Source organism: Lolium perenne, chromosome 5, assembly GCF_019359855.2.
Source record: "Lolium perenne isolate Kyuss_39 chromosome 5, Kyuss_2.0, whole genome shotgun sequence".
Taxonomy (NCBI): Eukaryota; Viridiplantae; Streptophyta; class Magnoliopsida; order Poales; family Poaceae; genus Lolium; species Lolium perenne.
Window position 1 is genome coordinate 230,700,231 of NC_067248.2, and position 16,063 is coordinate 230,716,293.

General features: G+C 48.6%; 4 protein-coding genes across 6 annotated transcripts in view; 2 read left to right on the forward strand and 2 right to left on the reverse strand.

The window, feature by feature from the left end:
- LOC127302192 (uncharacterized) overlaps positions 1-1,622 on the reverse strand; it is a 101,213-nt gene extending 99,591 nt beyond the window's left edge. For all 3 annotated transcript variants that reach the window (XR_011745623.1, XM_051332592.2, XM_051332590.2), the window contains exons 1-2: positions 1,311-1,622; positions 240-621 (exon numbers count right to left, since the gene is read on the reverse strand). Coding sequence is in view for 2 of the 3 variants with exons in the window: in XM_051332592.2 (XP_051188552.1) it covers positions 240-621; positions 1,311-1,438 (510 nt within the window). In the remaining variant the exon portion in view is untranslated. The remainder of the gene's footprint in view (positions 1-239; positions 622-1,310) is intronic.
- A 1,741-nt stretch (positions 1,623-3,363) lies between these two features.
- On the forward strand, positions 3,364-6,726 carry LOC127302194 (uncharacterized). Its single transcript, XM_051332596.2, has 8 exons — positions 3,364-3,684; positions 3,878-3,971; positions 4,213-4,332; positions 4,417-4,465; positions 5,128-5,227; positions 5,330-5,391; positions 5,491-5,552; positions 6,381-6,726. The coding sequence occupies exons 1-8, from the start codon at positions 3,521-3,523 to the stop codon at positions 6,486-6,488; spliced, it is 759 nt and encodes a 252-aa protein (XP_051188556.1). The 5' UTR covers positions 3,364-3,520; the 3' UTR covers positions 6,489-6,726.
- Positions 6,727-7,022: 296 nt separating this feature from the next.
- Positions 7,023-8,474, reverse strand: LOC127298270 (senescence-specific cysteine protease SAG12). Its single transcript, XM_051328173.2, has 3 exons — positions 8,073-8,474; positions 7,871-7,979; positions 7,023-7,779 (listed from the first exon to the last, which is right to left on the reverse strand). Exons 1-3 carry the CDS (start codon positions 8,406-8,408, stop codon positions 7,175-7,177), a joined length of 1,050 nt encoding a protein of 349 aa, XP_051184133.1. The 5' UTR covers positions 8,409-8,474; the 3' UTR covers positions 7,023-7,174.
- Positions 8,475-10,999: 2,525 nt separating this feature from the next.
- On the forward strand, positions 11,000-11,476 carry LOC139831763 (uncharacterized). Its single transcript, XM_071821089.1, has one exon. It carries the CDS (start codon positions 11,000-11,002, stop codon positions 11,474-11,476), a length of 477 nt encoding a protein of 158 aa, XP_071677190.1.
- The last annotated feature ends 4,587 nt before the right edge of the window (positions 11,477-16,063 follow it).

Here is a 16,063-nt window from a genome sequence, read left to right on the forward strand (position 1 = left end):
TCTATATCTCCTAGGAGAAAGATATTATCCTAGGGAGGAAGACATTAGTGAATAATACTAGTATGGGTGGATGTCCTCTAATATTGGTGTGACAAGTGTCTGGCTATAAATCATACTTCATGCTGATATTTGTCAAAAATGAATAGCCCCGCAATAGAAGTTTCAGTTTCACAGGGAAATTGGTAATGTAATGTTGCATAAGGAAAGAACTAAAAAAGTATCGCATAGATGGAACATACTTCAAACATTATGCAAACAACTTGTGCACCATGACAGGAAGGGTCATATTCCTTAAGCTGAATCATTGCATTGATCTGTTCAAGATGCTTTGTAATCCTGTCTTCATCAAGATGCCGTAAAACTTTCTGAAGGGGGTCGATACTACCAGACCCACATTCAGAATCAAGAGATTCCTGTGCCTGGTGGTGCTCACATACACAGTGTGTGCACGTGCCCAGTTCTTGAGAAACCCGTGACCATACTGTTCTAACAAGTGAGTTTTCCTGTTCATCAAAGTAACCATGGAACATTTCTAAAAATGGTCCCATGATATCAGCATGTCCACACCAGATGTGCTCTTCTTTTGGCAGACTTTCCAGAAAATCGAAACAATGTGAAAACCTGCAGGTGATCGACAACTGAATTCAGATTTTGTTCAGATCATTAGAGGAATAGAGAAACAAGAGTCGCGGTAGATGGGATAGAGTTGACAAGCTGAATCTAACCCTCAAGCAACATGCCAAACAGTGGTTCTATCTTTGGAGTAATCACCAGCTATAACATTTCAAATTTTGAAATAATATCCCTATGAGAATTTTCGTTGTCTGACTGGAGTCTAAACTGGGGTGCCCACGGGTCTACTGAACAATGTGCTGCCCGAAGTCCAAAGTTCCCAATCCCTATCAACCAGAAACAGTACCAGTGGGATTTCCAAAGCACGAATCCCACAGTATCAATGCTCGTACTGGCATAGTCAATGAACCCTAGCTAAAGCCTGCAGAAGCAACTCACAGTATCTCAACCCACCTACATGACAAAAAATGGTCGCACGGAGAGGGGGTGCTATACTATAGCCAACTCTACTCGCCTTGATTAAACCAACCACCAACAAAAAAAAAAAATCCGAGGCCTACCAGCATGCAGCTAGGCAACCCTAACCCCCATTCGCGCAAGCAAGCATTGCGGCATTGCTCGTCGTTCCAATCGGCGGTACCCTGAACCTAGGCTAACAATACTGAACCCGTGCGATTCGTTCGTGTAGTGGAGCGAGGGCGGAGAGGGGATAGGGGGCGGGTATTTCGGAGTTGTACCACTCCTCCTTGGCCTGGTTGAGGCGGCGGCGGTTGGCCGCGGACGGCTCGCCGCCCTCGTACGCCTCCTCGTCCTCCTGAATCCGGCGCCACCGGTCGAGCAGCAGGCCCCGCTGCGCCGCCCCCATCGCCGCGCGCGGCGGCGGGGACCGCGATCGGCGGCCGGGTGGCCGGGGGTGTCTCGTAGGGTTCCGGTGGCGGCGGCGGCGGCGGCGATGGTGAGCGCGCGAGTCACGAGACGGAAACGGCGTAGTGGGCTTCGAAGCCGAGACAGGGGCAAGGGGCCAAGTGGGGAAAACGATAATGGAAAAAAGTTTAGAGAGAGAGAGAATCAGAGGCGGTGCGCCTCGCCGATTTGCTGCAATTTGGGGGAAGTTTACGTCAGGAGGCGCACGAGACGAATTTGTATGACGGTCTCGTGCGTCGGGTTCGGTCGTTCGGAACAACAAATGAACATGAAGTCACTTGGGCCTTTATTTTCTTCTGAGGGCTCGTTTGGCTGCTGGGACCGAAATTCCCCGGGAAAATATTCCCGACCGGGAATAGACTGAAACAGGAGCAAAACTCCGGGATTTTATTCCCGACCTCCGGACTAGGGGAAAAATCTCCCCGGGAAAAGGCTGGGAACCCGCCGGGATTCGACTAACCAAACGAGCCCTGAGATGGAACGCTCGCATTCCATTAACTTTCGTTAGCATAGTCGCCGGTCAGGGGATGGTTATCTAAAGAACATCTCCACCGGTACTCAAAAATGCGCCGGCATGCATACTGGCAGTAGACTCGCCGGCAATTAGTATTTTGGGACCGCATCTCACATTAATTAGTCCAATAAAGACGTTGATATCATGCATGCACATGCAAGTGGGGACAGAAAAAGTAGGAGGAGAATCTTTAGAGGGCTGTTGAAAGGACACAGATGTCGCCTAGAGGGTAAATAGACGATTTAAAACTTTTACGAGATGGGCTTAACAAATGCGGAATAAAACTAGCGTTTACTTTGTCAAGCCCAAAGCCTATATACTATAGTTCACCTATGTGCACCAACAACTTATGCTAAGCAATACAAGCAACTATGTGATAGTAAGATATATAACTTCAAGCACGAAGGCTATCACAAAGTAAAGTGCATAAGTAAAGAGCTCGGTATAGAGATAACCGAGGCACGCAGGAGACGATTATTTATCCCGAAGTTCACACTCTTGCGAGTGCTAATCTCCGTTGGAGAGGTGCGGTGGCTTAGTGCTCCTGAATGCCACAAGAGGCTCACCTCGAGGTGTGGTACTCGTACCACACACCGAACGCCACGAAGGCGCCTCACCTTGTTCTCCGGTGACCCTCGCCACAAAGGCCTAGGTCACGGTTCCACTAAGGGATTTTCTTCGAGACGGAAACCGGGCCTTACACAAAATTTAGGGCACGCATCCACAACTTAATTGGAGGCTCCAAGAAATCGCCACAAAGGCCTAGAATCCATCTAGGGTTCCAAGAACCCAAGATTAACAATCTTCTTGCTTTCACTCCCACGAATCACCGCGGAGAACTCAAACCGATGCACCAAATGCAATGGCAAGAACACCACAAAGATGTTCAAGTCCTTCTCTCTCAAATTCCAATAAAAGCTACAAAAGCTATTAGGAGAATAAGAGAGGAAGAACAAAGAGGTCCAAGTAGGGGTCGGATTCCGGCCCCCGGAAATTCCGGCTGCTGGAAAAATCCAGGCAAAAGTCCGCCCTCAATCCAGGGGACTACTGAGGAGCTCGTCAGAAAGTCCTTAGCCAAATTTCAGGGGCCGGATATTTGATATTTTGCAAATATCCAGCCCGGAAAATCCGGTCTGCTGATATAGACCTGCTACCTTGTAAAATCCAAAACTTAAGACTTTGTGGTCAACTCCAACTAATGGGCCAAGGGCTTATGTGGGCAAGCCCGAAAGGTAACGCTCCAAATATTCCATCAACATGGCTTGGACCATGTGGATTGCGGATCTGGCCCAACAAAGAAAAACAATCGAACCCGACCCAGTAACCGCCGTCAACTAGAGCTAGCGCTTCCTCGCTTCCTCCGCCTCGGCCCATCCACCCACGTCGACGTCGACGACGAGCTCTCCCCTCTCGTCTCGTCTCCTCCCCACGCGACGCCACCGCCGGTCGCCGGCCCGCCGCCTCCCAGGCAGGAGTAGGACCTAAGCTAGCCCACCCCGCCCGCCCCCGATGGCCGAGGAGCTGGTGCTGGACACGGCGATCCGGGACTGGGTCCTCATCCCGCTCTCCGTGGTCATGGTGCTCATCGGCGTGCTCCGCTACTTCGTCTCCAAGCTCATGCGCTCCCCGCCGTCCGCCTCCCCGTCCCCCGACCCCAAGGCCGTCAAGGAAGGGTGCGTGCGTCCGCTCCCGCCCGCCCTCTCTCCCCAATCCCGTCCCGATCTGGTCCCCGACTCGCTCGATCCGACCGATCTGGATCGAGGAACTACCCCGGGGAACTTTGCCCTCTCGATAGTTTTAATAATGAGATCAATTAGCTGCGGTTGAGCCGATGTAGCTGATGCGAGATTTTTTTTGCTTCTGCAGGCAGCTGGTCATAAGGGCGAGGAACCTGAGGACCAGCTCGCAGTTCATCCCGGCCAAGGCTTTCAAGGCTCGCAAGCTTTACTACACCGAGGGGGTAATTCCACTTACAACATCACTGTTTACCGAATTTTAGTTTAGGAGAGATCAGTAGAGATTAGCCCTTGATAGCTAGGACCCTGAAGAGGGCGCACGAAATCACTATTGCGAAACAGAGTTGTTTAACTGATGGGTTAACTTGATGATGCTTACTTGACTCTCGCGTGTTAATTCTTCCCAAGCTGTTGGAACGTTATGGTTGAGTGTATACCACTCTGACATTCTCGAGTGCGTTGTAGGAACGAGGATTGCTTCATGTTCCTAAAGAGGATGCCCAGAAGGCTCAGGCGGCCATGTTTTCAGACCCAAACATGGCCATGGACATGATGAAGAAGAATCTCTCCATGATTGTTCCCCAGGTTCAGCAACGTGCATATTGGTTTATCTCTTACCTTGATTACCACTTTACCTTCTATTAACGGATCAGCTCGTCCTTTTTGCAGACACTTACATTTGCATGGGTGAACTTCTTCTTTTCAGGTTTTGTTGCAGGTATGTGCATTACTTTCTATACTACTGTGATACTCGTTCTTTTTCTTATGCCGTTTCCGTGTTCTGCGTTTACTTCATGCTGTTGTAAGATCGCCATTATTAACAGCTAATTACAAAGGACATCAACAAAGTTATTGAAAATCACAAATGCATATAATGTTCATCAAACATTTTGATAGAGGGCATGAGTAGATCCACACATACTTCCCTCTCGCTCACAGTAAGAGAGTTGAACTATTGCATGGAAAAACTGGGACTGGTTTTTGCCTTCAGTGGTGAACCTGTTACTTATCATCAATGACATAACTTTCATATGAAGTTTTAAGAAGTATTTTGTGTGGTGCTCGTCAACTGGCACAGTAATAAATGGAAGATGATTTGATCTTCTTGTAGGTTATCAGCTTAAGTTATCTCTTCCTGTATACATTTCGAAACCTGTAATTCAACTATTCAGGAACATTTTGGGATTATGTATGTTTCACAGTCTTTTAGACGATTATAGGTTTTTTTGTACTAAAATTCTAGAAAGGACATGTTATTTTAAGACTTCAAAGTTAATGTTAAGATGGAAAGGACTGGTTGCTGATATATAGCCATATGCATTATCCTTTTCTGTTCTGATGATCTTACCCTTGGACTCACATATCTGCATCTCTTTTCAGCTAAGATTCCCTTTCCGTTGACCCAAAGATTCAGGGGAATGCTGCAAAATGGGATAGACCTCAGTACTGTTGATGTGAGCTATGTTAGCAGCCGTTCATGGTGTGTATAATTTATTACCTTACTGTGTGAAGGAAGGAATGATCTAGGTTTCATAACAACTCACATGATCTAAATGCCTTAACTGTTTGCTGTTATGATCAGGTACTTCCTCAATTTATTCGGCTTGAGGGGTCTTTTCAGTCTGATCCTCGGGGAAGAAAATGGTTAGTTCTACTTGCAATCAAAGCTATTGAAGTATCTATGGGGTTGTTTTGACAGCTGTATCTTGTCTTGGAGCCTTATGATTTCTGCATAACCTGCAGCTACTGATGATGCAACAAAGATGATGCAGATGGGCGGTGGAATGGGCTTCAACCCAGCAATGGTGTGGCACTCTTTTCTTTTAAATGAATTTGTGTTTCGTACCCCCATCTGATATTATACATGCACATCGCAGCAGTTGCAGTTTCACATGCATTAGATACCACACATTTTTTGTGCACTGCAGTTAATTCTACTTTGCAATCAAATTCATTTAATTGTTTTTAAAAATCTGTATAGCTCAAAGAATCGTGTAGGATGTTTGAAACTTTGAATAGTGTCCAGTTTTGCATATTTGTAAAGATGAATTGCATAGTGAGATTACGTGTGATTGCTGTTCATTAGAGACCATCTGATGGCCTGTTGTTCAGCTTGTATATGTATGTTATCACATCTCATTACATGCCACCTCAGTTTTCAGCTGCTTTTCATGAGTTGTGTTGTGCAGTGCAAATATCTGCTTTCCTGTGGTTATGCTGTGCCCTTAGATGTAGGAAAATTATAGCAGTTGAGCAATACTACAATACACTTGGTTGTACCCTAGTTATTTTGGTTCTCAATTTGTTGGTTTTCAAGAAAGGAATGACCAAATAGCAGTTAAGGCACTTAGATCACATGGGTTGTGATTTTTTTTTTTTTTTGTGATGTATGTTATGATGTTAGTTGTTATGCAACCTAGATCAAAACACAGCAGTTTGAGGAAATATCAGTTTTTCTGTTTTTGTTCTCAAAGAATCACAATCTTCTTGATGTTTGACAATATTCGGGCTGTTTCTCTTATTGTTGGTTTCTTTCACCGAGTGCATTTATATGTCTATGTTTCAGTGAGTGATCTTTACAGACTTGATTATAGCACATAAAGATCTCACCATGTGCATTTGACCATTTGCAGAGTTTGGGAGCTGAGAAAGACAGCCTTGATATCATTCAGCATGACTGGGCTTTACCGAAGATGGAACATCACGCCGAAGAGGTGTTGAGGAAACTACTGAAGAAATGACCTGAACAACACTTGGGCTGCTTCAAAGCTGTACTACGCCTCACAAGTTTTGTTGTTAGCTTCTTGACTGATCAGACAGTTATACATCTGTAATTGTATTATTTATTGTTTACAAGAGGTACTGATTATGAAGCAGTCTTCTCTGGGAGCACTCGTAGGAAAGAGTTGTATTTCATGACAGTTTCCTCCGTACCAGGCTGCTTTGTTAATCATGTTATAGTTTGTGCTACTGATTAAATTTGTCATCGGCATGCTGGTCTGTTGTCTGACGTTTAGCAAGAATTTGTGGTGCTAAATATTGCTGTCGTAACACACTGATGCAAATACTCAAAAACTTCATGTCTCAACAGAACTAACCATGGTACATCTGTCTACTTACATGATTAAATCACATCGTCAATGTATTTTACGCCAACAGTTTCCTGCATATTGCACTGCTTTCGTTATAGTTCGTGCTGGGAGACGTGTCAGTTATCACTCTGTTCCATAATACAAACCGTTTTGGCAAACGAAATTATAAGATGCATGCTATACTGTTCTGCTCAATATTGCCATGGTGTAAATTCAATATGGTCACGTACATACATATTTACATACTGATACAATTACTTTTTTTTAATACTGCATCATCAGTCTACTTACATGCTACTACATCACAGTACCAGATAAACCGTCCAGAGTGTTCATCACATAACAGGGTAGCTGGCGAGCAGCGCGATGCCGCACAAGCCGGTGGGCACGCCGGCGTCGCGCTGCAGGCGGATGTAGCCGGCCTCGCCCCACTCCGCCCCCCACGAATTCTTAACGATCCAGTACTTCTCCGGCGGCTTGTCAGCTCCGGTAGAGTTGGTCTCGCCGTATCCCACCACGGTGACGCCGTGGTTCACCTGGGCGGTGCACGGCCCTCCGAAGACCCCGCCGCCGTAGAGCTGCCACACGAAGCCGCCGGCGTCGACTGCCACCGACACGGGCTGCTTCGCGGCAGCCTTCAGCAGGTCGGCCTCGCTGTTGACCGTGACGTTCTTGTACCCGGTGATGCTCACCGTGGTCTCGTTCAGCTTCGCCTTGTTGCAGACGCCGTTGACGCCCAGGTACGGGTAGCTGGCCTCGGTGGTGAGGCCGTGGTTGTCCATGACGAACTCGAACGCCCAGCTCATGAACCCACCGGCGCACCCCACGGCCTCGGCGTCGCAGTCCACCAGCTCCTGCTCCGACAGCGACACCAGCTTCCCGTTCTTGATCTGGTTCAGCCCCTCGATGGCCGCCACCGCCGAGAACGCCCAGCAAGAACCTGCATACGTAGAATTGCACCATCAAATCCACATATAAATCATCAGCCTATCTAGGTAGATTCTTAGTTGAACACTAAGGCCAACTCGCACCACAACTCCCTTGGTTCTTCACCACCACCACCGCCCCTTTCTTCCTCCAATCCACCTCCTTCGGCAGATCACTATCATCACTGTCGCTCTCCTTTTCAGAGATTGTTACCTATGAAAATGATCATCCAAGACGAGAACATTTGTGTCAGAAGAACCAAACCTATGAAACAAGCAAATAATCATATAGGGAGAGGAAACTAACAGGGAGAACGCTTTCTATTCTCGGGGCGTGCCGGCCGGTTCTTCCTGGTGCTCCTAAGCCGAGCACCTTGGCCCTGTACTCCTCGTTCGTCAGGTCGGCGAACTTGGTATCTGTCAGCGTGTAGCTATTGCTGCCTGAGTTGAACTCCTCAATGAGCTCGACGTTCTTCCTGTACACCTCGAACCTTCTCTGCTTCTCGCCGGCGTCCGTGTAGGCACGGCCGTGCTTGGTCATCCAGCGATCGAACCTGCTGATCATCGCCGGATCATGGTCGGCGATCGTGAGAGCTGCAGAGGACGCGGCGAGCAGCAGGAGAAGCATGGATGGCCTGGCCATTGCTGGAGCTGTTTTCTTTTTCCAAGAGAATTATTAAGGTCGGCAAAGCAATGCTGCGCCGAGGTAGAGTAGGATGCATGAGCAGGTCGTTATGGCCTGTTTTATACCAACTTTGTTTCATTTCGTTTTTGGTGTTTGTTCCGTTTATCATTCTATATGTGTGATTTAGAGGTGATCTGGTGTGCAAGCATGCACAACTGCACGAGATCTGTGCTGGAAAGAGCGAGAGGCTGGCCAATCTATTACTGTACCAATTTACTGCACATTCGTCTGACACCTCAGAAAGATTACACCACATGTTAGAGCATGTCTAGCAGGCCCCTTATTTTTCCCCGTATTTCGCCGCTTTTTCGCCCCGTATAAAAAAATTGCTCGTAGATACACCGCTCCGTCTAGCAGACCCCGTATTTGACCCCGTATATTTGTAAATTTAAAACCCCGGGAAACTAGTTCATTCATAGTTTGTCGATCATACATAGGAATCGACATACCTACGTACAAAATGCGCGATCATGGATCGCGACTTCTAGTCGGAGAGGTCGATGATGAACCCGTCGGCCTCCGCCTCCGCCTCCCGCGCCTCCGCCTCCGCCTCCTTCACGGCGGCGATGGCCGCCGCCCTATCTTCCTCCTCCGCCCTCTTCCTCTCGTCGGCGTCCTTGAGGGACTCTTCAATCGCCTTCAAGAAGGCGGGGTCCTGGTCCTCGTCTTCCTCCTCCTCCTCCTCGCCGGCAAGCGGAGCACCTCCGCCGCTGGTACTCCCGATGGTCGCCCTCCATGCCTCGGCCACCCGGCGTTGGCGCTCCCACTCGGCGCGCCATGCCTCGAACTTGGGGCCGCTCATCGGTTTGAGCGGCGGGTCCTCGTGGTACCAGCGGCCGCCCCGCGTGAAGTCACGGAGCTTCTGCGGGACGAACGTGCCGCCGTCGTACTTGCAGGCCGCACGACGGCTCCCGGCGGTGGATCTTTTGCATTGAAGCCGCCAGGCATCCTCCACGTTGTCCGGCGAGCGGGATCGCTTCGATCCGCTCGCCGGCGAGGCGGTACTGCGGCGGCGGGAGTCCATGCCGGAGATGGGGTGGAATACGGCGCGGGGTAGTGAGGAATTGCTCGCCGGAGCTAACTAAGGAGGTGGCGGCGCACGGCGGAGCTAGGGTTGCGAGTGAGGGGTTAACCCCTCACTCGCACCTGCGCCCAGTATAAGTAGGGGGCGGCGGGGCCGATTTCCTGGGCCCCGTATTCCGCCGAAATGGGGCGGCCCGAATACGGGGCCTGCTAGACGGCCCAAACCGCGCCTGCCCGTATCTCGCCGGAATTTTATGGGGTGGACGGGTTATAAGGGGCCTGTTAGACATGCTCTTAGAGAACGGCGTGGAGTCTGCATCGTCCGGCAACCTTCAAGGAGATCGGAGACAACCGTTTCGTGGTACGTTTTTCATCTGAAGGAGACTGGAAGCATGTTCTACGTAATGGACCTTGGCAGTTTGACTTTAATGTTATGCTGGTCAAGAACTTTGATGGAGCTATTCGACCCTCTGAGATGCAATTTGATTCTTTGGAGTTGTGGGTCAGAGTGTTAGATCTGCCGATGGATTTCATGAATAGAGTATATGGGGAGATGATTGGCGATTGGATTGGGAAGTTTGTATCAGTGGATGTCGATGAGGAAGGACTGGCGTGGGGAAAGGATTTACGGATCAGGGTGTCTGCTAAGGTCGATCAACCATTGCTGCGAGGGGTGTGGCTTAAAGATGATGATAACGCAGATGGGGTGGACCAGAGAACGGACAAGGAGAAAACCTGGTTTGATCTTAAGTATGAAAAGTGCCTCACTTCTGTTTTAACTGTGGGTGCCTTGTTCACGGAACTGAGGGCTGCCAGGCAGAAAAGGAGGAAACTCCTCAATGGGGTGAATGGCTGCGAGCTTCGCCAAGGAGGAATACCTCTTCGTTCTCCTCCTCTCGGCCAGCGTGGTCCTCAGGCAGCAGGGGCAGTTGGTCAGAGGGGTCTGTGCAAAGGTTTGGAGGGGGAGGTGGCGGCTTTGTTCGTGACCTGCCTCCGAAACGTCACCTGCACTTCTCACCGTCGGAGTCTAACTCGTCCCGCACTGGTGGGTATGATGTGAGAAGAGACAGCAGGGAAGTGACGAGTCATGGGAAGAACAAGGAGAAGGTAGTAGAGGAGGATCGCGACCAAGTCTTGGGACCTCAGAAAAAGAAGGGGATAAAAGGGACCTACACTCGCCGACCTAGAGCTCAGCAGGAACACCAAGGAAGTTCATTACCGCAGAAGCAGGAAGGGAACAGAAATAGGAAGAGGAGTACAAAACAGGTGTGGCTGCCGGTTCCTGTTCAAGTGGTTGGTGAAGGCAGCAATGAATCGGCTGGGAAAAGGCAGAGGACGGCCTCTGTCTTCGACAGGATAGAAGAACCAGCTGATGTCCAAGGAGAGCGTCGAGGAGGATCTGTTTTTGAGAGGATTGAAGAACCAGCGGCGGACTCTGCGATGCAGGGCCGCCGAGATCAATGAATTGTTTAAGCCTAAACTGTCGTGGTTTGGGGGCTGACGCGGCGGTAGGCGAGTTAAGGGACATGTGCAGGTCCTACAACCCCTCAGTTCTGTTCCTCTGTGAGACAAAAAAGAGATCAAAAGAGATGGACAAACTGAAATGGAGTCTTGGTTTCCCCAACGGTGTGTCTGTTGACTGTGATGGTAGGAGTGGTGGTCTAGCGCTATGGTGGAAGGAAGGTGTTGAGGTATCCGTGCGACCCTGGTGCCAGATGTATATCGATGCCAAGATTACGTATGAAGGAAAAACCTGGAGGTTCACTGGCATCTATGGGGAGCCAAGAACCGAGTTAAGATCACAGACGTGGGAGGCTCTAAGGTATCTCCGGATGCAAGATGACTTACCTTGGCTGTGTGTGGGAGATTTTAATGAGATCCTTGTTGCTACTGAACAATGTGGAGGTAATCCAAGAAGTCATGCACAGATGGAAGCGTTTCGGCACTGCCTGGAATTCTGTGGCCTCCAAGACATGGGCTATAAGGGTTATGATTTTACATGAAGTAACAGACGGTTGGGTGTAGATAATATCCAGGTAAGGCTGGATCGAGGAACGGCGTCAGCGTCCTTCCTCGATATATACCCACTGTCCTCGATTGAACATATTTGTACGGAGGAATCTGACCACATGGCGGTTTTGGTGAAGCTGAGAGCGGATGATGTGGTGTCTAGACCCACTGTCTGCCGAGGTTTCCAATTTGAAGAGATGTGGACGAAGCATGAGGGCTACGATAATATGATCAAGGAGACGTGGGATAGGAGGAATATGGGCGTCACGGACATAAAGGGCCTATGGAGACAGCTCCAGGAGGTTTCCTCGGATATATAGAAATGGAGTTTCGAGACGTTTGGGTCCGTGAAAGCTGAAATTAAGAGGCTTCAAGCTCAACTAGACCTTGCTAGGGCGGAGGCAAGGGAGCTGGGGCCGAATCAACATATACAGAGCATTGAAGCACAACTGCATAGCATGTACGAGAAAGAGGAGATCATGTACAAACAGAGGTCTCGGCAAGACTAGCTGCGTGCGGGTGACAAGAACACCAAGTATTTCCAGAACCGTGCGACACATAGGAGGCGCAAGAACACGGTACGCGGTCTGTGGAGAGAGGATGGCACCCTCTGTACAACGAATGATGAGATGTGCGCACTGGCGCGGTGTTTCTATGATCATCTGTACAAAACTGAGGGTTCTAGTGGCGGGGATGAGGTTCTGAACTTAATCGAACCTTTGGTATCTGCTGAGATGAATGCCGATCTGACTGCGGATTGGTCTGACGATGAAATATCTGCGGCACTGTTCCAAATGGGTCCCACAAAAGCTCTAGGTCTGGATGGCCTACCTGCTTTATTTTACCAAAGACACTGGTCTTTGCTAAAACCCCATGTGTGCAAGGCTGTTAGGGACTTCCTAACAGGGCGAGAGTGCCCGGATGATTTTAATGACACGATCATTGTGCTTATTCCAAAGATCATCGCTCCTGATCTTCTCAGTCAGTTCAGACCGATCAGCTTGTGTAATGTCCTGTATAAGATTGCGGCGAAGGTTCTGGCTAATAGACTGAAACAAATTCTTCCAATTTTGATATCTGAGGAGCAAAGTGCCTTTGTGTCTGGCAGGTTGATCACAGACAATGTCTTAGTGGCGTATGAATGTGTCCAGGCTATTCGGACCAGGAAGCGTAAAAAACCTCTTTGTGCTGTCAAATTGGATATGATGAAGGCGTACGACCGAGTTGAATGGGTCTTCCTGGAGAGGATGATGAGGAGGATGGGCTTTGAGGAGGCATGGATCAGTATGGTCATGAGGTGTGTGCGCTCGGTCAGATTTTCGGTAAAACTGAATGGACAAGTTTCAGAGGGCTCAGGCAGGGAGATCCCCTCTCCCCCTATCTCTTCCTCTTTTGTGTGGAAGGTTTCTCATCGCTACTCAAACGTGCACAGGCTGAAAAGGAGTTGGCAGGGGTGGGATTTGGCGGTGGAGGTCCGACAGTCACACATCTTTTATTCGCTGATGATAGTGTGGTGTTCCTCGAGGCTAGCACTGGCAACCTTGAGGCTCTGCGGACAGTTCTTCGGAAATACGAGCTATGCTCCGGGCAGAGGGTGAACCTACAAAAATCCTCCATTTACTTTGGAAAGGGATGTGCGGAAGGGCTTAAGAATTCACTGAAAACCCTTCTTGGGGTTCAAGCGGAAGCACTTTCGGAGAGATACTTAGGACTTCCCACTGTGGTGGGAAAATCAAAACATGGTGCTTTCAAGTATATCCAAGACAGAGCCCGAGGGAAGGTGGCGGGGATGAAAGGTCAAGGATTATCAAAAAAAGGCAAAGAAGTACTGATTAAGTCGGTTGTACAATCCGTCTCAACCTATCCGATGGGCTGCTTCAAGATGTCTCAAAGTCAATGCAAGGAGCTTTCTTCGATCTCATCAGGGTTCTGGTGGGGAGACTCCATGGGACAGAGGAAGGTAAGATGGATCAGCTAGGAGAGGATGTGTGTGGGGAAGAAAGATGGAGGCATGGGGTTCAGGCATCATGATGATTTTAACCAAGCTCTACTTGCCAAGCAAGCATGGAGGTTGGTCACCTCCCCAGAATCTCTATGTGCCAAGGTCCTGCGGGCTAGGTACTATAAGCAGGGGAGTATTATGGATGCGAAATGCCCAAAGAGAGGCTCATACACTTGGAGGAGCATCTTATATGGGCGGGATCTGTTAAAGGAGGGCCTCATCTGGCGTGTTGGGGATGGGAAGAATATCGATATTTGGAAGGACAATTGGATACCTAGATCATCTCTCCAGCGACCACTGGGTCATAAACCGAATGTTGATATTTAGAAGGTCAGTGAGCTGCTGTTGCCTGATGGCAATGGGTGGAATCTCAGTAAATTAAATGAATGTTTGTTTGAGGTGGATGTAGAAGACATCCTGAAGTTGCCTGTGGGTTGCGCTGGATCTGAAGACTATGTTGCATGGAATTACACCAAGAATGGGCAATTCAGTGTCAAGTTTGCATATCATCTCAAACAACAAATGAAGAAACAGAGAGCGGATAGGGCTGGTACCTCTTCTACCGTGGATGAACATAAGGGCTGGTTAGCCCTTTGGGCTGCGGATGTTCCTGGCAAAACGAAGATTCATTGCTGGCGGCTGGCACAGAACGGCCTTGCGGTGGGAGGAGAGTTACAAAGGAGGAAAATAAAGGACGGGGTCAGGTGTATTGCATGCAATAGGGAGGAGACGTTGCATCACCGTTTCTGGAGCTGTCCGCACTCCAGTCGGACGTGGGAGCTGCTTCGAGAACAGTCTCGTCTAGCTCTAGCTACTCCTCCCGCAGATTGCCGGTCTCATGCTGAGTTTAGGTTGTGGATGCTCGAATGGATAGCACGCCTAAAACATGCGGAACTGGAGCTTGTTATGACGGCCCTGTATCAGATATGGCTCACACGCAATGATGCACGGGACGAATTGATCATTGAAGACCCACAACGGACGGCTAGACGTATTCTGGTTCTGATGGAAGAATGGCGTGCGGTAACTGGTTCTGTCAAGACGCCTGGGGTGAAGGAAAAAGTGCGCTGGCGTCCTCCTGAGGCGGCGTGGCACAAGGTGAACGCCGATGGCGCATGGACGGCGGAAGGGAACGCTGGTGGCAGTGGCGTGATCGTTCGCGATCACAATGGCAGGGCACTTGCCTGTGCCTGCTATTTTTTTCCCCAGTGCCAAGGACCCTGAAGCCGCCGAGCTTTTGGCGTGTCGGCGGGCGCTAATGCTGGCGAAGGACATGAACGTCGAGCGTGTGATGCTGGAGACGGATTGCATGAGCGCGGTGAACAAGTTAAGGGACAAAGGTCTAGACAGATCGGCTCAAGGACCTCTGGTGGAAGAAATCAAGAAACTGATGAAGGGTTTCGCGATGGCTTCGGTATCTCATGTGCATCACTCGGGTAGTGAGGTAGCACATAGCTTAGCTCAGGATGGCTGCAAAAATAAACTTTGTAAGACCTGGTTGGATCAGGTTCCAGACTTTGTAGGAGCAAGGGTGACGGCTGAGGCCGAGTTCTAATAAAGTGCAGCCAATTTGATCTCAAAAAAAGAAAAGAGAACTACAGTACATACACACATTATAATCCGACCATCTCGATCTCCGAAAGCCTGTAAGTTCCATCCTCCAGCTCTTCCATTCTCCACTGCGAATGAAGAGCTATCGTGCGGTACCGCCTGTTTTCTAAATCAGAAAACTCTAAAGTTTTAGACCTACCACGGCTATACCATTTATAGGTTAAATAAGAAAAAACTGCTAATAGCCGGCTATAGCCATATTTAGCCCATAATTAGCCTCAAATTTAGCCGCTAAACTTCATGTATTTTGAATTTCTCTTTTTTTTTTCTTTTTTTTTTCTAAATTTTCCGTTCAATATGATTAGATAAACTTGCGAGTTGAATAATTCAATACTTGTTTGTTTTGAATAGTTCAATAAGTTTTATCACGAATTGTGTTTGAATCATAGTTTTTCTTTTTAGTAAGATATTACTTAAATATTCCAAAAAAAACTAAAAATGCCAAATGAAATAACCCGCTATAGCCTTTCATAGCCTCAAAAAATGTCACAGTTAAATAAGATAGCCGGCTATTTTAAACTATGAAAAACTTCAGGCTAACTGCACTACCGCTTGCAGGGAAGATTACTGCTAATTTGTGATACTTTCTGATATTTAGGGGTTAAGTGCACTTTGGTCCTTCAAGTCTTGCAAAAATCTAATTTTGGTCCCTCATCTCTATTTTGTCTAAAACTACCATTAAACTCTTAGTTGAGTCCAATTTTAGTCCCTAGCAGCGGTTTAATGATGGTTGATTGGTTTTCGACTCTATTTTTTGCCACCGTGGATACAATTGGCCGGTTTTAATCTACCTGGGATCATTTGTTCTCAGTCAACAAATCCCCTTGCTCGAACACACATGTGCGCCGCCTCCAACTTTCTTGTTTGGTGCAGCTGTCCTTGGCACTTTAGCCGCCTCCGCCTTTCCTCCCTATGCAAAGGCCCTCGCATGTCCGCCGCTTCTGCCTTTTGCGCATGGCTTATTCGC

Excerpts from the sequence above, each read along its gene's own strand:
- LOC127302194 (XM_051332596.2), top strand. The coding sequence starts at position 3,521 with ATGGCCGAGGAGCTGGTGCTGGACACGGCGATCCGGGACTGGGTCCTC. Across the intron at positions 3,685-3,877 it reads CCCAAGGCCGTCAAGGAAGG|GCAGCTGGTCATAAGGGCGA; the intron begins GTGCGTGCGTCC and ends TTGCTTCTGCAG. Across the intron at positions 5,392-5,490 it reads GATCCTCGGGGAAGAAAATG|CTACTGATGATGCAACAAAG; the intron begins GTTAGTTCTACT and ends CATAACCTGCAG.
- LOC127298270 (XM_051328173.2), bottom strand. The coding sequence starts at position 8,408 with ATGGCCAGGCCATCCATGCTTCTCCTGCTGCTCGCCGCGTCCTCTGCA. Across the intron at positions 7,980-8,072 it reads GAATAGAAAGCGTTCTCCCT|GTAACAATCTCTGAAAAGGA; the intron begins GTTAGTTTCCTC and ends TCATTTTCATAG. Across the intron at positions 7,780-7,870 it reads GAAGAACCAAGGGAGTTGTG|GTTCTTGCTGGGCGTTCTCG; the intron begins GTGCGAGTTGGC and ends CTACGTATGCAG.
- LOC139831763 (XM_071821089.1), top strand. The coding sequence starts at position 11,000 with ATGTGCAGGTCCTACAACCCCTCAGTTCTGTTCCTCTGTGAGACAAAA.